General features: G+C 35.2%; 2 protein-coding genes across 2 annotated transcripts in view; both read right to left on the bottom strand.

Moving 5' to 3' along the window:
• The window catches only part of LOC135088184 (uncharacterized), a 141,351-nt gene extending 131,868 nt beyond the window's left edge, over nt 1–9,483 (bottom strand). Inside the window, exons 1-2 of the mRNA XM_063983074.1 lie at nt 9,426–9,483; nt 3,740–4,235 (exon numbers count right to left, since the gene is read on the bottom strand). Coding sequence (XP_063839144.1) covers nt 3,740–4,235; nt 9,426–9,483 — 554 coding nt within the window. The remainder of the gene's footprint in view (nt 1–3,739; nt 4,236–9,425) is intronic.
• A 9,844-nt stretch (nt 9,484–19,327) lies between these two features.
• LOC135088026 (transcription initiation factor IIB) lies at nt 19,328–24,710 on the bottom strand. Its single transcript, XM_063982906.1, has 5 exons — nt 24,662–24,710; nt 24,338–24,448; nt 23,740–24,040; nt 22,823–23,179; nt 19,328–22,594 (listed from the first exon to the last, which is right to left on the bottom strand). Exons 1-5 carry the CDS (start codon nt 24,676–24,678, stop codon nt 22,433–22,435), a joined length of 948 nt encoding a protein of 315 aa, XP_063838976.1. The 5' UTR covers nt 24,679–24,710; the 3' UTR covers nt 19,328–22,432.
• Between the last annotated feature and the right edge of the window lie 627 nt (nt 24,711–25,337).

Here is a 25,337-nt window from a genome sequence, read left to right as displayed (position 1 = left end):
CCAGATTCTGGTTTTCTTATAAATAAAAGATTCCTGTAGTCAGTCGTCGCGTTCACGCATACATCACAGCCTGACGTCTCCCTATACTCTATACGTTGTTTCATTTCATTCCTTAAGGAGTGAGCTCACTGTACACTGTTCCACTACATTTCTGTGGTGTAACAGAAATATAACAAGGCATAAAATACGCGATTAATCCTCAGATGTGGCGCGCGACAGGTTAATGATAGGGCTCTCCCATTTATCATACATACTTGAAACATCCCATTCAAATTAGGAAATGCATGGTAATGTACAGCAACATGTGTGTGATCTGTATGAAGATAGAGTATTATTGATGAAAGTCTATTTTTGGAGTCTTAGATCTAAATATAAACAGAGTTTAAAGGGTTAATAATAAATGGTTGGTTGGCTAAATAGTGAACTGAGATCTCTGTCTCGAACTTCATATCATAAGTTTATCCGTAAAAATGAAAACTAAACGTTACTTAAGTATATCTTCTTTTTTCACTCCATTTGTACGCTAGGGTGAGTTTCAGTTGATAATTTTTCAGTTCAAAAACTATTTGTTTTCTGTTACAGGAACTAGAGTGTTTTTCTCAATACATTATTAGTGTGGACGAGATTTATCTACTTTCTGAGTAGACTTCTTGTGATTTTTAAATAAGAAAAATATTAAAACGCATTATTAGTTTAGTAAAGGTTCTGGAATGGAGGCCACGTACCGGAAAACGCAGCGTGGGACGTCCACCCACAAGGTGGACCGACGACCTGATAAAGGTAGCAGGAGGGCGCTGGATGCAGGCCGCTACCAACCGTGCGATGTGGAAGTCATTGGGGGAGGCCTATGTTCAGCAGTGGACGTCCTGTGGCTGAAATGATGATGATGATTATTAGTTTAATTATTTGCCAAACTTTCACATCATATTTATAGAATGGACGATCATGATCACGAAAGTTGGTATTTAATCAACTCGTATTATATTATGTAATGCAGTGCCACTTTAACTAACTCAACTTCAAGACAATAAATCTTAGTTTCACCTGGATTTTCCAGCAAATCTTGTACCGAGGTAAACATGCCAAGGGCAAGAGTAACACAATGGTAACAATGCCCTCCCCGGGGAAAGAGCAATGGAATCCAAACAGCTGGGACAAATAACCTCGTCCGAATACAGGTGCTGGTACATCAAACTAAATACTGTGGCTTCTTATGTACGGTGTAACAAGTGCTATTTTGCAGTGTACAGTCTAATGTGCTGTGGATTGTCCTAGCGTTCGTGACTTGTATGCTTTTAGAATTCTGTTTTGGCGGAAAATGTGCTTGAATATTACGTTAATACAAACACACATTTAGGAGCTCTACTTACAAGTTATTTTAGCGAAAACCAACTACGTACATTAAAAAAGCCACGATAGCCGAACGGTGAAGGGGTCGGACTGGCCGACTCGTGATCCGGGGAACGCGGGTTCGGTCCCCGCCGCCGCTCGACTATTGTGGTGAGCTCACTCGTGACACAAGCATATTTAGCTTAGTACGAGGGGCTAACGGGAGTATTAGTAATTTGTGTAATAACAAATTACTAATAATCTTTAAAAAAAAAAAAAATTTAGCGTCAAATAGTTCCTGAAACCCAAAGTGGCCAAAAAATTGACAAAACAAACTTACCTACTCCAATTGTAACAATGTCATGTTGCGAACGTTTTGGCTACTTTGGGTGTCACGAACTATGTGACGCTGACTGTATAATCGTGAGTTACACAAAAGCGAAATTATTTGGAATAACACTGACGTCAGCATTTCAGTGTGAAGAATGCCTTAGAAATACATTTCAATAAATTGGTAACAGCAATTGATGACTCTTATGAGTATTTGTTTTTGTTTGTCTGTGAACACTCGTACGTACAGGCAGCAAAATTGTTTACACGAATGCATTCAGTTGCATGTAGTAGTGCCGAAACTAATGGAAATACATTCCAACTAACGACTTTGTTTTCCTCGTGCTCATAAATATTGTGATAAACTATACTTATGTATCTGAGAATTAAAATACTTTTTATACTTTCAAGTGTTTCGTTTATAGATACGAGTAGGTATTTTGCCAGTTCCAATCTAGTGCCCAATGTGCGAAAAATACTCGAGTATTAAGAAAATATAATATAACTATATTTAGTTGTTGCAATTCACGAAGGCGAGTGAGCTATATATGTGGTGACTCGTTACTGTTCGTTTTCAAAGGTTTTGATAGGCATTACACTATCGTTATGTGCATATACATGTACACATACAAGTAAAGCTCACTCGCCTTCGTGAGTTGCAAGAACTAACTAGGTATACTGTATTTGATTCATTTCATATCACCTGCATACTCTGACCACAAAATTATTTCACATAATATTTTTATGACAAATCATTAAAACATAAAACTATCATGACATCAATCGAGCCATTCATTGTTTAGTAAAGATGCAATTAATTCATTGAGTGCAACGGTCTCAGATCAAAGGTTATCAGCTATTTGGGGCGTCTGATAAGCACAAGGTAAACGTCATTGTAGTGTATTTGACAGTTAAATTATTGATGCTTCAGCACTTATCATTTCAAAAAAGGAAATGTAAATAGAATAACGCCCGTATTCACAAACATTACTAAGAGGTCTCACAGTGCGCGTGGACGCACAAGGTGACACACGAATCAATCACAGAGCTCTATTCAACGCTGTTCGTTAGATTTGCTATTTCGCTTAAGCAAGCATCGTTTGTGAATACGGGCGTAAGTTTAAGTCACATACGTTTTAATTTATTTTAAAGTAAGTAGTCGGCTTCAATTAAACTACTGCATTTTTATAGAACTTCATATTAATCTTCTTAATTGATTTGTAAGTCTATTAGCGTAAACTTAATATTATCTACTTATTCTGTAATGTTTCACATTTAGAGTTTACCTTACCACACTACCACGAAAAGTCCAAAACTAAAGCATGATAATAAACCTGTTATTTATATCATTTTAAATGCTACTGAATTAAATAAAAAAGAACCAACACGAGTAGATTCTTAGTAAAAGAAGAAAAATAATACAATCATATTCTATAATTGAAACAGAGCTTTTAAAAAGCTTATGCATCGTAATTGGATAATGATACACCAGCGGAACACGCAACTTCCGACGCTTTTTATTCGACTAAAATATTTAAATGGCTTGAATTTGTTTTGACTCATAATAGTTCCGTAATTTCCTGATTATAGATTAAAGTTGGGATCGAATTACGGTAATTTTGTAATAAAATTCATGCTTTATCCACTCTATTACCTATCTACATTTTATGTTCAAGTTTGTTTATCAAATTAAGAAAATTTAAATAACTAAAATGTAAACTGAAATGGATAATCTGTCTTTCCAATCACGTAGTAGCAATTCACACGTATACAAATTGTTTTTATATCCTTCATTTACCTGTCGATCTAATTTCATAGCCGCGTCAAAACTGAATGAACTCAGCCAAATTTTGAGCATGTAGACTAAACACAAAATTATTTTAGGTCTAAACCAACGTTTCTTAGAAAACTAGCTGAAATATCGACAACACTATAAAATTACTAAGGCTGGGTTGCACCATCTTACTTTAACTTTGATAAACGTCAAAAATCTGTCAAACTCCATACAAAAAACACCGGTTATCGTTATAGTTACGGTCAAAGTTAGGTGGTGCAAGTGCTTGGCCTAAGTATTCCTTACCGGTAACTCAAGGGCGCCCTCAAATTGACTGACGCACTCCTCTCTTGGGCTCTCTTTCTCTTGTCTCCCTCTCTCCAACTGCTGTAGCTCCGTGAATACGTCACCACACCACACGCACTCCCGTTCACTTCCATTTCACTGTCAGTGACGTTCACTGCACTTCCATTATCAGTGATGTTCACTGCACTGGCATTATCAGTGATGTTTGCACTTTCGTTAAACGTCAAATTCAAGAGATCTAAAGTGGTATTGTCAGGGTACGTTAAATTGGTTAACTCATACACGCCGTTATGTTTTGGACTAGAATAAACGTACACTCGATTCAGTTCTGAGTCATTTTCGGTTCGTAGCTGGAGGTTCTGGGGCTGGGAGGAATTCTCCCTCTGGTAGTCCTCGGAAGAGGTGTACCAGGCCTCCAAGACAGCGATGTGGGAGTCCAGGTCCCGACACGTGAGCCGAAAGCCGTAGTCGTGGCATTGCTGCTCCTCCACTATTTCTGGGGACAAATAAAATTGTTTTAGCATTGGTGACATGGTTGTAAAATTAAGTAAATTCTTGAAGGACGTTTTAGTTAGATCAGACTTAAACGCAGTATTGTATCAATGCTGTGAAAACTGTTGAAAACTTAGTCCTCAGTTCTGTACCTAAAGGAATAGATTTGAGCTATGAATTCACTGGTTGAGTTTTATTCGTATCTGAACAGTAAGTAGGTATAAAATATTTATTGAAAAACCTTGAAAAAGAGTGAAATTGTTATCTATCTACCGATGAGTGTCTAATTAACTATTAAAACTAAATAAATACGTTACTAAATCCCCGTAAAAACGTCTGAAAACCAGGTAAGTGTTTTTAACAATCCATCCAATAACATTTACGCCTGAAATAAATTACATAAACAAGTTTTACGTCCATTTACCTACGCTTCCATTTGTCTTAAAGTTCGTGGGATTTATTTATGTATTACATAATACCTACTGCACGTGATTGAAGTATCGATTCTGAGAACAGCAATTCACCTGATGTACGCACATTACACTTTTCATCTGAAATCATTTATTTGAAAGAGTAAATACATTTTGCGATCGTGAAAATATGCATTGAATTTCCTGCATGCTTGCTAAATACTTAGGTGTGTAGTTAAAATGAGAATGTACACAAAATGACAGGTAACATGAAATGCGCTTATTTTATCGACTAAATATTCTAGTATCATTAAATTGGCAGCTGTTAAAAATAAATGGTGCTATTTTTATTTAATACATTGATTCATATCTACAACTCAATGTAAAGATAATAGAGAAAGCAATACATAGAGTTGTAAGAGCAGTTAAATTGTAAATTGTTTTTAAGAAAAGTAATTTCAATTTCATCTAAGTATGGTTAAATATGTCAGCTGTAAAACGAAGCCAATTTTTTTGAGAGATGAGCCCATAAACATTGCATTTTCTATTCAATGAATCAACTTCCAAATGTCCTCACCAAACTAGCGACTTACCTTGTAGTTAACTTAATCACTTTTATTGGGATATATTATTTACAAGCGTTAAACATACCAATAAAACTTGTGTCAATACTGCGTATCACATTACTATGTTGTTTAGTGCATCAGTATAAATATTCATGAGTAACGGTCGCAAGTGGCTGTCAACTTAGTAAACAATTTACTTTCACAAATTATAGATGTTAGGCCCTATACACACACACTGTGATTGCAGCGCTTCTGTGGCGACTGAGTCGCGATGCAGTCGCGGTACAGTTGCTTTGATGTATTCTATCATAGTACATAAATAGCTGCGATGATATAGTAACGTCACGATTAAGAAGTTTAAGAATTGATGCACACAACACGATACCTCGGATCGCTCACTCAATATCGCGTTGAGTGAACTAGCGTTTATAAGTCAGAGTGTATAACCAGCCTTAACTTCTGACAGGTTAAAAGGTTAGAACCTAAATAAACATCATGACGTTATCATCGATTAAAAATTAACGTAAAAATGCAAACACAAGGTGGACAGACGACCTCATAAAAGTTGCAGGAAGGCGCTGGATGCAGGAAAATCTTAACCCTGAATACATTGGAATAACCATGGGCCGGTGGTTCTCGGATGATAGTGCAGGATCGAGTCCCGCTGGGTACAAATGATAAAATCAATGGTCTAGAAGTCTAGAGAGTATATTCATTATGTATTTTATTCTAGTAACTAAAACCGTTAGTTTGATAGAAACTAAATGACATAATAAAATAAATCCCACTACACTGACAAACCTTATTAATCCGTTAAACCACCTATTACGTATAAACTCCCATATAAATGTATAAACGACGCCGAAACGTGAACAATGACGTGTTGAATTAACAATGAGCCTCGCTCCGTGAGGGAATGCAACCTTCGTGCATTATGCAAGGGTGCAGGGTAGAAGAGGTATATCAAGTAACGTGGTATTGTAGTGGAGTAGTAAAGAAATCAGTGTTGAAAAAACTGCTGACTTTAGAACTGACTTTAATAGGGTAACAAAAATGTCGAAGCTTTAGAAGTTTGCAAAGAGAATCAATGCAAATAGGCAATTAGAATGTCCGTACTTTTAGAGGAAAGTCTTGATAAAAATTATTGCGTTTACGTTATAACTATTTACATCTATCAACCTTGACATAATAATACTAGGAAAACTAACATTTTGTTGTGCGTTTACACTCTCGTAGCGTGACTGTGCGTTTGATTTTAAAGAATATGTACCCAAATTGTGACATACGGTCGTATTTCTCTTTTAAAATGTTTATAAATTCGTCGAAGAAAATGTTGGGCTGTCACATCTTGGTTCAGTACCTCTAGTAGGAAAAACTTTCGAGTTCGTTTCGTTGCGTATTCAAAGTGTCATCGAAAAATTTTGTATGAAAAATTAAACAGCGCCCCCTATATTATAGCCGCCCTAGGGGGCGCTGTTTAATTTTTCATACAAAATTTTTCGATGACACTTTGAATACGCAACGAAACGAACTCGAAAGTTTTTCGTACTAGAGGTACAGAAAACTTGTAACTCCAATACAGTACCCAAACAATTTCCTTCCACTTGTTCCATTCCGATGCCTAAATATAAACTTTTATTATAAAACCCACGTTTCGAAGTTTCCCGTTGTTGATTTTATATGGCTTATTCGTATTTTTGGAGCGGGACTTGTGAAATCATTGATTTTACAGCGAACAACGGCGCGATATAAATACGGGCATATAAACATTTATATCCATCGCCGTGAGCGCTCAAGATCACGTGTCAGGGTTATACAGTCAGTGGCAAAATAAAGGCACCTACTTCAGCAATAAAGTAGATAAATAAGTATTCATGGATATTATTAACTGCGCCATCCAATCCTAAACACTCTTGTTATGTATGTATAGTTTTATTATTATAAATGTAGGAACAAATATCCAAGTTTAATTTTGGTCCTCCTTTAAAAGATGTCGGCTTATAGCATTTCATAATATAGACTTAGTAATAAGTTTAACCATCCACAATTTTTTAGCAAAAACATGACAGCTATTTGAACCATTAGCCAAAGGTAAGTCAGTCCGTCAGTCGTAAGCTCTACATTTAGACTAAAAAACTAATCTGATCTTACTCGTTACTGTACACTGACATAAGAAACCTACTAGTAAACATTGATTATCCGAAAGAGCTTTTCGATAAAACTTATAAGGATTCGTTAACCACCACCCAAAAAAACGCTCGCTATATCACCGATCGGACCGTTCGTTAACGAAACTGAGCGATTGGGAGCATTCGTTCAAAAGGCAGACTAATGCAATTTAACCATGCACAGAGGCAAGTGCGCAATGCATCATCCAACCCCTGCCCACCATCTCTTACTATCCACATACACAGATATCCTTATCTCTTTTCCACATGTGCACCCTTGCGCGACTCCAATTTGGACCAAGCGTTACTATAGCAACGGCCTAAACAACTTTGTTTAGAGACTCACCCAATTTAAAAAGACCTCTGCTTATCAATTAGCAGATACAACGCAGAGCTCTTTCTAAATAGGTCACATGTAATATTTACAAGGTCCTCTATTTAACGAAATTAAACGTTAAACAGTCGTATTAAAGTGTAATTTGGTTTAATTAAGCAGTAAGTGCGACGGGAGCGGTTTTCCCTGGCGGGGTCTGGATTATCCCAAGGTAGGATTTATAGGTACGTGGGATGGGGTCCCAAGTTCCCAACGAATGCCAACTGCAGAAGTAATTGCTACATGAAGTCGTAACACTTCAATGGGGCATTAGAGGGGTCTAAGAACATCACAAACTTATTAAACAAACATTGTAACCGTTTTCGGACATTAGCAAATGTGTTACAAGCTTACTGTGTACTTGTATTTAGTTTTCTATATTTTACGATGTATTTTAAAAGTAGAAATGGCTTGTTTTATTCTCAGAGAGAGGAGATGTAGTAAGTTCTACTCTCTAAAATAACTCTTTAAAATAGAGTAACTCTTTGAAATATTGTTGAGGCCTTTAAAATTCCTGGCATACACAAACTTACAGGATAAAAATAACGAGTCGAGTAGATGTTAAATAATGTTACTCTAAACTAGAGCCAATTATTTTTATTTCATTAAACTTATATAAAATCTCATTAGTTACCAAACGCTCTTTCACGTTATGTGTAATTTAGTAGGGTATCAGACAATTCTAAAAACATAACCACTTTTGCATCTGAACAAAGGTAGGTTCAATATGAACTTTATTTGTTTTGTAACAAATAAAGTTCGTTGTTATCTGTTGACTAAAAAACCTTAAAGAGTCCTTATAAAACCCTCAAATCTTCAAACACCATCACGACATTGATGTATAGCACTTCGTCACGTAGAGTATAGACAATAGATGTCGGAGACAGTCGGCGACTCTACGCTGTCGAAAAACAAGAGGGATGCTGGAAATCAATTCAGTGTACTACAAATGCCTACAGGGGACTCACCCTAAGTCACGGACAAGGGTGAAACGAGAACTAGCTCCATTGTCTCACGACATGACACGACTTCAAGAAGATTGGCAATAGTGGGAGATCGTGCTTTGTGGCGCTCTTTGAACAGTCTGAAATGTTGAATTAGCTTGGTCCATCGTAAATTTCATCTTCACTTTGCATCATGGAGTTTTTAAGATCAAATTCAGTAGTTAATAATAAATATTTCCATTGACTCTATCTTCTTGAGAGGTTTCCTACATATGATTTAAATCAAGAGGTCATCATACGCCATCGAAAGAGCTGATTTATAAAAAACTAGCTGACCCGGCGAACTTTGTTCCGCCTTAATGGCAATAAATAAGCAGACTTTTTTTTTATTTCGAACGGGATAAAAAGTATCCTATGTCCTTCTCCTGGCTCTAAACTACCTCCCTGACAATTTTCAGCTAAATCGGTTCAGCCGTTCTTGAGTTATAAGTGGAGTAACTAACACGACTTTCTTTTATATATATAGATACTTTACCGTACTTAGTTTCTTCTTAAGGCCAAGACTGAATACTGTTCTGTAACGTGTTAAGACACGAGTAAATGCTGATAAAACCTTCTAAAATTCAGTGACTGTCAAATTTCCGACTCCTGAGTACTATTTTTAGGGGAAGAAAAATACATTTTAGTCGGCATACTGACGTGTAACAATGGAAACACACAAGAAGTGACCCACTTCCCTCGGATGTGGTGATAAGCACGAGCGTCTCAGACAAGTTAATTAATAACAACATGGTTTGCAGCTATAAATGGAAAAAGGTCTGCTTTGAAAATACATCTGAAAAAGAAAATGGAATCTACAGTAGACTTAATTTTGCAATCGCTGAATGTTCCAAAACAAGTAAGTATTTTCTCGAGAATGAAAGAAGTTTAAGAATGTTGTTAAAAAAAATATCTTTTACCGCATTGCAGTGAGATACAACGTCGCTTGCCTCTCTAACTGATGTATCTGACATTTTTTTTAAACTGAGTTATCTACACCATCTTGATCAATTTTGCAAGACGAATGGATCTGTCTAATCGCCTGAAATGTCAGTTACGTCAGTTAGAGAGACAAGCGACGACAATATTTCTATTGTCACTATTTTCCCTGATGATTAGTAAATTAGGATTAATAAATGAAAAAAAAAATGTTAGAAGTCAACAATAAATTACAACCATGTCAATTTCAATTTGGTTTGTTAAACATACCTACCTCGGGGGCATCATGTATAGGTACTTTACAACCGATAGGGGGCCATCTGAATCAAGAAGCACGTCATTTGTTCCATTCACTCAGCCCAATCCATAAGGCAAGGATCCCAAACAAATAAGGGTCCCCTAGGGATACAGGTGGGGTCCAAAACCTTATCAAGTATGAACATTAATGACCCCACTATATCTAAATTACCGTGTTAAGGAGTTAGTTGTGTTTTGTTATCATTAAACCGGTTAAAAGACACCTTTGGTAACGCTTTGTTGTTAAAATTTTAATTAACAGTTTGGAGTTCAAATACGATGAAAGCGTTCGAAGGGAATTGTGACCAATTAAGAATTTATAAACTTTAATAAAAGTAACTTTTTACCTTTTAAAACATGGGTAGTACTTACCTATTTACGATTAAGTTTTTATTTTGTGCTTAAGACAGAAAAGTTTAGCATTTTTTATATTTTAAGATCAAGTTTCTAAAATGTACCATAAAAATTATATTATCACCGTTTTATGCAGTATAATTTTTGTCTACAGTTATTAATCTAATAGATCAATTCAAATACCACTTCGACTCGTTACTCTTAATACAATGGCGCAAAAGAGCCACAAAGATATTTGATCTAACGACAATGAGTGCTTATCAAGTTTCACCTGTCACTTCAATAAAACATTTCAAACGGATTCATTACATTGGTATCTACCTAAAACCAATATTAAACTTTTGAACTTGTACAGTTGCAATGTTAAAATAGTTCTTATTTCAACGACATAAGTTCTTAGTATAAAGTGCCTTCGTCGGTACATAACCAAGGGAGTATTTGACGTCACTGCTTGCGGTTACGGACCACAAGAATCATATTCAACAAGCTTTCGCTAGAATAGAGCCGATTGGTAAACGTCTACAGTATCTGTTACCTAGTATTATCAACCCTATTGTGTACGTGTTTAGTTTAATTTACATTCCTACATGATGGTAGAGTCTCTATTGGCTTACCTTTTTTTTATCCACAACGAGGAAGCTCTTGGCCTGTATCTCACCTGATGGTAAGTGACGCTCAGGCCGAAGGTGGAAGCGAGCTTCACCCGGAATCCTCAACCACGGAGGAACTGGCTATCTTACCTCTAACTGCCGGAACACAATAATGCTGTTAACATTGTTGTTATGGCGACAGACTCCTAAGTCTGTATCTTACCTATAAGATGGTGGTAGCTAGCCAGGCGAACTTAGAACAAGCCCTACCACCAACCAAACCGAACAGAAAAATCTGCCCCCAGTGGGAATCGAACTCGGGACCTCTGCGTCTGAAGCAGGTGGTCTTACCACTAGGCCACAGAGGCGGATCTTATCTGTATCTAGGTACAACTTTTAGTTACATAGGTCCCGGCTAAAGATGTCCAGAAAATATTCCACCGATAACTCAACCTCTTATTGTGAGATCCTAATAATTCTTCAGAAATACGCCCTTTAGTACTTTTAAAATAAATAAAATTTCAGTTAGTAGAGGCACTTTGAATACATATGGTACTTTTCTTCGCGCCAAGCGCTCTGGATAGAGAAAATGCATTTCCGAAAAGAAAAATTGCTAGTTCAAGCTGCAAATGGGTTTTCCGAGTCCTATAAATTTTAGATGAACGTGAAACTGCATTGTGCTTCTTGGCGCACTACAATAACTGACTGTAAAAATCTATACTAATATTATAAAGCTGAAGAGTTTGTTTGTTTGTTTACTTGAACACGCTAATCTCAGGAACTACCGGTCCGATTTGAAAAATTCTTTCAGTGTTAGAAAGCCCATTTATCGAGGAAGGCTATAGGCTATATCCCATCACGCTACGAGTAATAGATGCAGAGAAAAAATGAAAAATGTTACGAAAACGGGTTTACACGCGTACGAAGTCGCGGGCACAGCTAGTAAAAAATAAACATTGAAGTGTTTACTTAGTTTGTCTACTGTAGAGAATTAAACATTAAAGCAACGCAAGACTTAGTAAAGTTAGTGTTTCGTATGGTTCGTCATTGGGGTCTCCTTAACATTGGAGTAGAATGCCCAACAAACAGCTAGTCGTCTTCAAAATGTCTACTAAATCAAGATCTTTCATTTACTAGGGCTGCATCTAGAAGAGAGATTAAACTAAGTGTCAGAATTTTTCAAAATAATAATTGGCTATGAAAAGAAAGATTGGATAAAAAGTTATAATATGCAAATTAGTTTTAGGATATTTTTTGTATTTCAATTAAAATACCCTGCGCCAGTTATTTTGAGTGTACCCAGTTATATTCTCTCTAGCAATTAAAACCGATGACACGATCACACGAACTACACCACCTGCAAGTCCGCAGCCATACAATATCCCAACTTTATGGCCTGCCAATTTATAACCCATAAAAGCCATAACGTTAACCAACAGCAATCGAATAGACAGAAATTATTATTAATCACCGTCCCCTATAACATCAGTCGTCAGAAAGGTGTGGAATGAACTAATAGGCCATTCAGCAATGGTTTGATTGATGATAGAGAGAGAGAGACATGTCAATAATAATAAAATGGTAGAGCGAAATCGGTAAACCCGTAGATTAGGTACACCAGTGTTTTTCAACCTTTTTCATGACGCGACCCCCCTGGTATGAAAAAATATTTCGCGACCCCCCGACCGCTCGCTTTGTTTTTCATGCATTTTATAATGTTACAAAGATGTAGGGACCGAATATTTCAATCCATACAACATTTGGATGGATTTGGATAATTAGATTTCGGATAAATCTATCATTATAACTTTACTGATTCTTTTACTGAGGTAGTTTTTACGACCTCTCGCGACCTCCCTACAGAGGCTGGTGAAAAACACTGAGGTACACGATAAAAATCACAGATAGCAAAAAAATCAGCTGGCTGGAAAAAGGAAAAAGATTCAAATAAAACAAAAAAAGTCTAGTCTAAAAAAATGAACACAGCTTTTTACGTAAGTTCTTGCAAAATTAATAACATTTTTCATAAAACTCGGCACTATAGTTTTATAATTTGATGCTCTTACTAAGTAAAATAAAAAACATACATAATTAATTACATTATATCAAAACCATGAGAGGGTTAATATTTAAAAAGCTGTAAGGGCACGGAAAAGAGCTTTTTAAAAGCCAACTTAGTACTTTTAATAATTAATATTATGAATTGTAATTGCTAAACATAAATCAAAGTTGCAACTTTTAATGCTTTTCTTCAACATAACCTTACACTGCAGTGTTTTATATTCAATCATTAAATCAGATTGCCTTGGAGGTCTACATCAGTGCTATTCCTAGACACCAGGGATGTAATGGACATCCGTAACCGTAACAGAAACTTTCGAATATCCGAAATAAAAAAATATCCGAAACCGTAACCGATTCAAAAGTTTCGGATAGTTTCGGATGTAGGCAGTTTAAATTGTTTTTTGTATAGCATTATAAGTAAAGGCATAATAACAGCCTGATTTACCTTTATAATGCCATCTAGTAACAATTTTTCTTTTTTTATTACTTTTTTTCGATGTAAAGTGTGCGGCCATGAAAGAACCGTGTTGGACAACTATTGCAAATTGGATTCTAAAGCACAGATATCCGTAACCGTAACCGAAACCGGTATAATATTATTCCTATATCCGTAACCGTAGGTATCCATAACCGAAACTACATATCCATAACATCCCTACTACGTAGACACTGTCCTTGCATTTAAAGTAAGATTACGTATTAACATTAGATTTGAGGCTAACACCGCGGGAACACGCAAAGTTGTAGATAGCAGTGGCAACACATTTGCTACGAAAGCTCGAGGAAGCTGTCCTTGAGCTTTCGTAGCAAATCGTTAATATTATTATGAGTCTGAGAGATATTAATTGTCTGAAAGATAATATAATTATGTAGCTAGCTGAACTTAAATTTTCCTAACTTCGCCAAAGAACTTACTAGAAGCTTTTTTTGTAAGTTATTAGTACATTAGTTTAAGATGTTTGCTTAATATTATGTTTAGAGTAGTTAGATGATAATGTTATGTAGGTATTTGCTTATTGCTATTTTTTCTCTTATTTTATTACATTACGTTTAAGGAAAAATCCAAAGAAACTTACAATAAACTGTTCTTTTATCTTTCTCTGTGATATTTTAAATAAGTAGGTACTAAAAAGATAATTGCGTTTTCGGCAGTGAAAAAGAGTCGTCATTCAACTCTATTCATGGATTCCTTAGAGATTTATTTTGCAAATTTATTTTACGTTTACAGATCAATACTATTGAACAACACAATGGGCTCTCCCCACCGTTACGCCATCGATCGTTCTAATACAAAATACTTTATACCAAGCATTCTACTGGCACATATAAAAAATATCACCCTCCGTGCGCCCGTCTGTCATACAGCTCTGTACGAAATAATTATCTGCACGAAATTTGAAATTACTACGCGGTAGTGATGTCCAGAGAAAAAAAGTTGTATCTATGGTTTTAAAAATATAACACTAAACAACTTCACTGATTAATGTAAGCCAAAATTTATCTACTTCTGTTAAGTAACATTCAGTTTTTATTTTCAATGAAAAATCGTATCCTAATGATTCAGATATTAAAAAACAAACACCATACTTCAGTAGTAAACGGTACTTGAAATACCTACTTTTGATTTCTTTTTCATATAGTGGAGCCCATAAAAATTAAATTCGATAAATCACATATTAGCCCTCTTGTTCTTTTTATTTGCTAAAATTGAAGTTGAGTTTTATAAGTCAATCGAATATTAAATAAAATAATAATCTATACATAGACACACCACGAGCACCGTCTAACTCTAAACAATACAGACATTGTTATTCATAGAGTAATAATCCATAAAAAAGCTATAAAACGTACTAATCAAACAATAATAATGACGTAACATAAACAAATCGTAAACAACTCCGGAGTATCTGTTGATAGTTATATGGAAAATAAAATTATAGATCATATAGATAGTCTATCGTCAGTCGATCACCACTATCATAGTATAATAATAACGTAGCAAGTAAAAATAAAAAAAAGTAATAAAATACTAAAACTAAACCTAAGTAAGCATGTTTAAACTCTCTAAATTGTACATTTTAACTAACTAAAACTATAAACTAAAGTATTTAAAGTCACTAAACTGAAGATTTTTGCCATGTGCCAGGCAAAAGTTGACATTGAAATCCGTCTAAATATCGATATTTTTCCCCATCACTACCCCGCGGTAGTTTAGGGTTGACACCATTTGTCAGTGGTGTTGCCACGTGATCCCAGATATTCCAACACTGAATAGTGATTTGATTAAGGGTTGAATACATCTGTCACTGTAGTAAGCAATTTGCCAATTTAAAGTCTTAATTACGTTATTGATACACAGTCATTTGTTGTGTTTACGTATGACACCGAGTAATGTACGAATCGGAATATGCATGTAAGACAAACATACAGTCGAATTGAGAACCTCCTCCTTTTTTTAAGTCAGTTAAAAATTAGTACAAACTTTGTACTACAAAGCTTCTCTATGGTGTAGTAATTTGTAGCATAAATTCGAGCTTACCTAAAACATTGAAATTCAACCAATCATAGGACAGGCTTGACTCTATGCTTATCTTTGAGTAGAGTTTTGAAGGTAGTTCATATAATACCGTAGATCCTAATCAGAAAACTACAATAAAGGTGTTGCTCTAGTTTATTAATTTATGAGTACAAAAAGCCAAGCTACGACGGTTATTTACGATTTCTTAGAAATGGCTAACTTTATTGCAAAAATATTGAGAACATAAACTTAGACTTGACATCACTGAGTCTATAATAGGAACTGAAATACGCATGAAACATTTCAATAGAGTTCATTATAGAAGTAATTTTAAATTAATATAACAACAAGTAGGTACAAATTGTTTGAAAAGTTTCCATAATATTGCGAAATAGAGCAAAATTATTGCTATTAACTAAATAAAAATTAATAAATTAATTATTAATATTTTAATAGTAAATCACTCAAATCTTAACAAAATCCTAGAAGAATGTCAAAGCTAAAAAATAATGGCATAGCCATTGCCACCAACACCATGCTTAGTAAAGCTTACCCCATGTAAGCTCTAATTGCGCAACTTTTCGAAAACTGAAATAACTTAAACGTCGTTATGACCTAAAGATTTAATTTCAAATCTAGAGATGGATACGTAAGTAATAAGTATGCTTAATAAGTAGGTAAATAGATAACTTCATCATCAGGTCATTTATTTTAATCTTCACTACAGGAGCACATTCTATCTAATTTACCTGAAAAATCCTCCATTTGGGGATTTGGCCTGTACTCCCCACGCTGGCCAGACGGGTTGAGGAGACTAATTAGAAAACATGAATTTATAATGTATTTACCTATGTATCCGTCCACAGTGCAAATGTACAGTATCCACAGCCATCCGAGGTGCGTGCATCGCGCGCGGGACGCCCTCAACATTTTTCCAAACTCACATTTTCCAAAAGCATTTTCCACACGTAACTTTAAACTACGAAAACTTCTAACCACATATTAATTACTGATCACTGGATTATCCCATTATCGATTGATACGGTCACTGACACATCCGCGTTTGTTTTTTAATAGGATTAAAGGTTGAATGGCAGCGAGCGTAAATACGCGCGTGTATTTTTTCGCGGCGCAACGTTACGTATGCGTCCGTAGCTCGCCGCGTTTGACGCGCTACTGAATTTGAATTGGAATGGAACGTAGCGGCGAATTCGTAGAATATCGTGCACGCTCGTAGCCCGTAGCGTTTTGGAAAATCCGCGTAGCAGATTGATCGAGTTTCGTAACTCTTTGTTTGTATGAATGCAAATGTGAGATGGGTTGTTTCTGACTGAAATTATAAAGTTCATTTGGTTTAAATATTATGACTACGAGTACTATAAATATACCATAATAATAATAAAATGCCCTGAAACTAATTAAGTTTTAAATTAAATGTAAAATTCGGTTTAATTGTACTAAGTAAAATCGCTTTTTGAATCTCACGAAATTGGTGGTGTCAGCCAACTTAAGAATTTTCCTTCAATAATCCGCTGGTGACTAGCTCTAATACTAGTAATAGGGCTTGTTACTTATTTAGGTTCTTATTACTACTCATAGCCCATTCTCGGAATTTCGGTAGAGCAATGTCTGTTTCAATTAAATAACTTTTAACTTGTAGAGCGTCAATTTCTTCTGGTTTGAACGTCGTTGTGTGGACTTCACAATCAACACGTTGTTTCACGGTTTACCGCATAAGTTAACGGTCCTCCAGTTTTATGTGATGAGCATTAGAATGTTTGTCGCCCAAAACTATTAACTTTCAAATGAGTGTGACGAACTACTTCCCAGTTCACTACGAATGACTTTAGTGTTGTTCTTGAGTAGTATAAAATAAGCACCTGCTGCCGCTGTTTGTTAATTTTTTTGTATTAAAAAAAAAAGTTTAATCCTGGTTTGCACCATTTAAACGTAACTATAACAATAATCGGTGTTTTTGTACAGTATTGTTTTGAAACAAGCAATTAATAAAGTTTTAAGAACTTCTATGAAGTCTGTTTCTATAATTATGTTTAAGAAAGCAAAATATGAAAGGATCGGAATTGATAAAAAATCTTTCGGAAATGCGTAATGTTCATTTTCAGAGGAATAATAAATTTATAGTATGGGCAAGGAAAAGTCCGCATTTTTTTGGCGGCTCCTCACTGAGGCCCGGTTTGATAGCCCGATACTTCTTCGATCCGCTTTGGTGTCAACCGGGCCTTACGTTTCAGTCAAATGACATCACTCATTTATCGGTTTATATGATAGGTATTTTCTATGAATCATAATTATTTAAGTTATTAAAATATAGGGCATACTATTTCATCTTGCGCCATCACTACACAAAGCAAAGGGCCGATTAAAGAGCCGCTCAAACGGTGTCAGACATTAGTATGGGCGAAGGGCCGATGGGCGCTCGCCAGTCGAGTCACGCTCGCGATGTCCTGTGAGATTCGGGAACGTTTCGTTCTAGACTAGAATGACCTTTAGGTATCAGATTTGTCTAACTTTTTGAGCGACTTGACCTTTCGGATTTACGAGAGTTTAGTGACAAGTTTTATTATTTTGGTTTCATTAGTGAAACTTCTATTTCTCATTATGTCATTGAAAAATATATTCGCAAATAAGTATAGGTAATGGACATAGCTGGGCATTAACTCGTTAATCCGTTAATCGTTAATTAACGAAGTTAACATTTCTATTAACGGATTAACTTTTAAGTTAACTTTAAAAATGTTAACGGACTCGTTAACTTCCGTTAAATTATCCTAAGTCCGTTAATCGTTAATCCAGTACCTACTATTTACCAAAAACATACAGCAGACACGCTGAAAAACGCGTTCTGACAAGTACGTTCGGGCTTCCAGAACTTTCAGAACCCAAAACAACAGTTTTTGTAACCAACGCAACGATATAAAAAATGCATATTTTTTTTATTTATTTACAACTGAATTTAAGACCAGTTTTCGTCAACCGATTGAGCTGAGTATACTTATGTAAGTACGATGACAATCCAATGTTATGGTACCATTGAGCTGGTTTGATGATGGAGTCAGGAGGTGGCCATAGAAACTCCTAAATAAAACGGCGGAATCGCATCGAATTTGGGTTCGTTGGATTTGTCATTTTGAGCACTTTAGTACTAGATGATGTCCACTTGTCCAGGGTTCTGAACTTCTGATGATGGAGTCAAGAGGCGGCCATAGGAATTCATAAACGAAACGGTGGAAACTTATCGAGTTTGGGTTTGTTGGATTTGTCTTTTCGAGCACTTTGGTGCTAAATTGTATTGTAATTGTACCAAGGGCAAGGCTCTGAGATTGAGATACAACTAAAGTGTATAATAAAATTATAATAAAAGCTTTTATTCTGAAATGCAGTTGTACTAAAACGAAAAAAAAATAATTGTACTTATGCAAGGTTCAAATAAGTTCAAAAGCCTGTAGCGCAAACATAAAAGAGGAATAAATTCCATGCGCGATACAAGATTTCGAAATCATTTGAACTTTGCATACTATATTTTTTTTTCGTTTTATTATCACGTGTTAACGGATTAACGATTAACGTTAACTTGCGTTAAATCATCCGAAATGTAACGTTTTAACGTTTAACGAAGTTAAGTTTTTTAGTAACGGTTTAACGATTAACGAAGTTAACTATTTGATTAACGGTGCCCAGCTATGGTAATGGATACCATAGAGCGGACTTACCTACTTTAAATTTATCTAAATCTTAACATAATTTGAAAATGATTAAAATCAGTAACACACTCGGTATTGGTTGCGAAGGCGATGTAAAAATGAAAACCAAACGTTCTCTTAAATATAAATTTATTTATTTTGTGGCGTTATTCATACAACTAAATTAAACCTAATTACAATACACATCCACAGTAACATATTAATACAGAGTACAGTCTGTTATGTAAAGCACGTAATAGAAATGCTTTAGTCGTTTTCTAGTGGTAGGAGATTTCTAAACAAACATTTTAATGATGAACTTTACTTTTGTAGATATGTAAGGTCCGATACGTGTAAATAACGAGTGGGTGGATAATGGACTTCAATTAACAAAGCAATCTTTGAACAACACAAAAGATGTGCGTTACAAGAACGTTGTCGTCTTCCACTTTGTCAAATCACACGATAATGCCCGGTCATGTAGAAAACCCAAAGATAATTGAATTTTTAAGGTGCCAACACATTATTTTTTTGTGTATCATTTGTGGAAAAAGTAAAATAAAAAGTGTGATCGATCTGTTTTGTTCTTCTGGATAATTTTTTTTTTGACCAAACATTTGTTATAAAATGTTGGATAGAAAACTCCTTTAGTAACCCGAAAAAATAAAATAAATCGACTTTTTTTCAAAAGGCAACACAAGCCCGATATTAACACAAAGACATTACAGGTCGATTTATTTTAAGGGATAATTATTTTTTATTAAAGAAAAGCTAGTTTTCTACTATTAATCCTAAATTGAGACCAGTGCGATATGAGATTATTCTCAATATTTAAACTCTGTACCAAAAACTGATAGAAAAGTCAACAAAAGTTTTGTATATTTATCTGCTATCTCCAATGATATTATATAAAAACAAAAGCAGATATGTTATAAGCGCTCGCGCTGTGAATACTCAAATACGTCCCAATTGGGACGTCTTGTGTTTAGTCTTCATGTGGCCTGCGTCGTGCGCAATCGCGTGCGTACCACACCGTAAGTTCCTGTTCTTACCAAAATAAATAAAAAATGCCATCGTGTGTGTTTCGAAAGTGTACCAATTATGACTCTAAAGTAAACAAAATACAAGGGATCTCTTACCACATGTGATTATGCAAAATTATTTAGTATTTATATTTTCAATTATTTATGCAAACAATCAAGACGCCATGCGCCATGTTCAAGTTAAGAAAGAGAAAGCGATCTTGTTTTGACGTTAGAGCGATAAGGATGCGTGCGCTGCGGACATAGATTAGTTAGTGCAGAATCGTTAAAACTATAGCTATCTCTTTCATTTGCGTGCTATTTCGTATCTTTTGTTTCACTTATCAGTAACATTTGTCAATGTGTGCAATTTGGAATAGCTCGGCACGGATTCAAATCGTAATTTCTATGAACGTAACATATCTATAGTTCTTTAATATCATTGGCTATCTCTCTTTTCTATTTCACTAAAATTGTAACAACAATGCTTTATCTAGCCATGGATCTATAATATTTAATACATAGTAAAAAGTTACAACGTCGTGAATATAATAAGGGCAACACATACGTTACTCGGTACCAGTAATCTTAGTGTTGCCATGCTGCACATTGCTTGATAATGTGCTAATTGAAAAATACTACAATAAAAATACATGATGCAATAATCATTTATGACTATTACTACTTTCAGAGAATAGGTCTAAGAGTCAACTGTTATAAGTATAAATAGATCAATGACTACATACAAGCAATATGGTCACATTTGCTGCATCTTTAACAAAGCTATTGGTTTAAGGCATCTTTGATTACAGTCAGTTTTATTATTTTATTTTGGTACCATCAAACATTACCCTTTCAGTACTGGCAACATGCTTTCATCTACAACTAGCGCTATCCTAAGTATTTTTTTCGGTTTTCGTTTTATAACATTATAAATTACATACCACCTTAACAACAAACAAGATATTATTTATACATCACATATCCAACGGCGGTTGGATGCACAAGAAAATCTTACATCTATGCAATTCAGAGAATCGTAAGTAATACATGTGTTTCAACAACAATATTATATGTAATTATTAATGAATACATGTAGTTTTATTGTGTAGGAACCCAACATTATTTTCAGATTTAAGCTTCTGGCATACAAGCGGCATAAATTTGACGTTTTATACTTTTTATGAGATGTAAAATTTTGTATGGCAATAGGGACGGTGACGAACAAAATTGCAGGCCTGTGTATGCCACGGTGGTAAGCGGTTCGAGTCTGCCCAGCCTGTGCATAAGCATAGAGTTTATGTATGTGTTTATTTTTCTGTTCGGTGACAATAAAGTTTTATTTATTTAGTTATTTTTGCATTTATCCGTATGCCAGACGCTGGTGTTACATTTTAAGTCTTGTCTTAAACTTGGTAATGGAAAAATATCGCAATTGTAACCTTATGTTCCTTGCCTCTTTAATTAGGGACATCTTTTTCCTTCCTTAGTAAATGAAACGGACTACAAATTTTTAGCTGAACTTATTGCTACATATTTTGCTACCTAAAAGTGTAATACAAATAATTTAGTTATGCCAATCGTAATGCTTTACAATAAGTGCTTAGCTTAAACCGAAAATAAAGATCCTTAGAAATATTTTTACATCCTAAGGACCTCTCCAAAGTACTAAAATTACTTTGTTCTTGAAATACAAGTGCAAATTTATTTATTATTTAAATATTTTAAATAACCTCTCATAAACATCAAAAAGAAAAATAAGATAATAGTAATTCATACTAAGGTAACTTGCATTAGATGAAGAATACTAATCTTCTAAAAAAAATTATCGTGTTTTATATTTTTCAATACAAAATAATGAAAGAGCAGGTAAAAGAATGAGACCAACGGATCAAGTGCAATAAAAAATAAATGACAGAAAATGATTTAAAAGAAAACAGCAATTAGTGCAATAATTCACTGCCTAGTAATAAAATATATCATTTTGTTTTGTGAGTTAACTACTGAGTGAGTTAAGTAAACTGTGTAATAATTATTTTCATGTTCATTGTTATTTTCACAGCGTTAACATCATACACTAATCTTGCAAAGTTAATAACATTGTAGTTTGTTTTCCTTCTTGCTAAATATATTTGTGAAAAGTTACCTTTCAAAAGAATGCTGAAATGTGTCAGAATGTAAAACGTGTCTGTACAATTACTATTCGGCTCTCTCTCTCACATCTGCGGGAGGAACTCGATGGGAGTTGCGAACTTGAAGTCATCGGGGAACAGTTTGGCAGCAAACGGATACATTAGTTTGTAAGACTGCCGGATGGTCACATCTGCTACTCCAGCGATGTCACCGATCTCTTTCTGGCTTCGTTTGTCTTCCGATGCCTGGAATTATTGAAAAAGGTACAGTATAATACTAGATGTTCTATGTGTAGAGTTAAGAAGAGATCATTAGACTAATTGCAAATTAAATTAATGGTAAATAAATACCATTAACCTCATCAGATAATCCAACCTACTCAACTGTTAATTTCATTGTTAATTAGTTATCACAATTTTAAACTGTATAAACTACCTATATGTATAATTTAAATAAGTATTTTAATAATTTACCTGTGAAGCCATGTAGATAGCAGCTGCTGCGACCGAGATAGGGCTGCGTCCAGACACAATATCCAGCTCCCCAGCTTTCCTTGCGATATGCGTGGCTGCCTTTTGTACCGAATTGGGCAGGCCCAGGTTTGAACAGAACCGGGACATGAAATCAGCAGTTGTAATCAGATCCACCGAGGTCTCCAGAGCCTTGAGGATGAGCTTGAAACATCTGCCTATCTCTTTCTTGCTTATTTTGCTGACAGCGCAGATTTCTTTGAACGTACGAGGCACTCCTTCCTGTCGACAAGCTATGTACAGACAGGCAGATGCGATGGCATCATTCGCTCTTCCCTTCAAGTTTTTGCCATCATGCACCTGAAAATATAATAAATAAGGAAAAATAAAATTAAAAACCAGTCTTTGGACTCACAAGTCTCACAAAAATCCAAACTGATAATGAACAGTATCAGTTGCATACATATTTTTACAATTACTTTGGCAATATAATTTACATATTATACCAACCAAACACTTAATACATTAATATGATAAGTGGTGTAGGTAATTTATTGGATCACCTGATACATATTTATTAAGCCAGCAAGTGTTTGTTAACTGTCAATAATAATGCAATTAAACTAAAATTTTGCCAGGGAACTTGTGTAAAATTATAAAATACTAGCTTTCCGCCCGCGGCTTCGCCCGCGTGGCATTTTCTGTGACACAAAATGCCACGCGGGCGAAGCCGCGGGAACATTATCGCGCGCGTCCCTGTTTTAAAAACCGGGATAAAAACTATCCTATGTCCTTTCCTGGGACTCAAACTATCTCCCTGCCAAATTTCATCAAAATCGGTTCAGTGGTTTAGGCGTGAAAGCGTGACAGACAGACAGTTACTTTCGCATTTATAATATTAGTATAGATAGAATACTCACCTGTTTGAACAAATTGTTAGCCCTGTCTACAATAGTTTTGGGTAAGTTTATCCTGTCTGCCATTGTGTTTATCTCCCTGAAGGCGTTGATGAGGGCTCTGTCGGTGCTGCTGATGTTCCTTCGGTTCTGGTACTTGGAGACTCCGAAGCTGTCGAATGAAGCGTCACCTCTGCCGGGCCCAATGATGGTGGACAGGTCACCTCCAGACAATAGGGGGTTTTCCGGCCCACCAACACGGGAAGGGTCCACGCCTGATTTCTCATTGCTGAACGTACGCCACTCTGACCCAACATCTATAACTCTGAAATCATTAATATTATAACGCAATTCAGTGATTGGTTCTGTTCAAAATCAATTAGACACAGTTTGGAATTTATGCATTGGGAATTTAGTGTGTAAACAACATCTAAAAAAGACCATTTTGTTTTCAGTTTAGCCCTTGTTATTCTTTACTTACATTTACTGCATCATAATAATCTTAGTACTTATTAATATGAAATAAATGTAAATCTTAATTAATAATTCTTTTTTAATTTAGCTACCCTACAATGTCCATGAAACTTCTTTTACAAAATGCGCGAGAATTAACGAAACTTACCTGTCACCAACTACAAGACCGCATTCCGAACATATCATGTCCCCTGCCCTGTAGTCCTCAATAAGTGGGGCGTCGGGATGAGCATAGCACACCACTTTATTCGCTTCAATTCTAAAATCACAAAGAAAGTAGCTCAAGTAAGTAATCACCCAACAAGTAGAAATCGCACCATCAGGTATCAATTATTGCGCTGCTATTCACTTAATTGCCACCAACGACAACTTACGTAAAGCCATAGCGAAATTTAACTTTATTCTGCTGTACAATAGTAAAATTACTTGCTTTTGAACGAAATAAGAATAAAAATAAATCAGAAAAACAGACCTCGACGTGCTCGCCATGATTGTCAAGTTGTCATAGACAAAGTTTGTGTTTTTCTTTTACCTTGACACATTATGCTTTTGCCAATTTCATAGACAATTTTAAATTGATTTAAAGCATGTGCTCATAAAATTAAAAGTTAATAATTTATTTTAGTAGGTACTAGTGTTTTAATAACTATCTACTACTTTCTTTCCTGAATCTTTTCCCGTTATTTGAAGATTTGAATCCTCCAAACTCTGAACACTGGGACGCGTGACTTGACTCCACAAAAATTCTAAACTTTAACAACAGATGGCGTTAGTAGGCAGTCGTCGTTGGCTCTTCCTTCATAAAAATATTCGAGTCATGAATGTTTCCTTTTGGTATAATAAGTACTATACTCTATGATGAATGTTGGTATGATCATGGGTTCGATACCGTGGTAATTGGTGGTGATGCTAATTGCTAAACTAAAACTAAGTATTGAAGAAAATTCAATCGCTTCCATCGTCTTGTTGTACCTACTTCATCTTAAATAAGAAGGACCGAATGAATGTTTAGGCTAGTCTACCTAACTTATCAATAGCCTTAGATTTATTAATCTAAGCCTACAAAACATCATCTTAATATTTTGGACTATGTTTATTTCCCTAGTAACTTTATTTATTCAGATTGTATTTAAAAACTCTCAAAAAAA

This window comes from Ostrinia nubilalis, chromosome 3, assembly GCF_963855985.1.
Source record: "Ostrinia nubilalis chromosome 3, ilOstNubi1.1, whole genome shotgun sequence".
Taxonomy (NCBI): Eukaryota; Metazoa; Arthropoda; class Insecta; order Lepidoptera; family Crambidae; genus Ostrinia; species Ostrinia nubilalis.
Note: the sequence above shows the minus strand (reverse complement) of the source record. Positions and strands in the feature narration are given on the sequence as shown.

Coding starts and splice junctions, on each gene's coding strand:
- LOC135088026 (XM_063982906.1), bottom strand. Junction 24,041..24,337: donor GGTCTTGTAGTTGGTGACAG/GTAAGTTTCGTT, acceptor TAATGATTTCAG/AGTTATAGATGTTGGGTCAG. Junction 22,595..22,822: donor CTATCTACATGGCTTCACAG/GTAAATTATTAA, acceptor CAATAATTCCAG/GCATCGGAAGACAAACGAAG.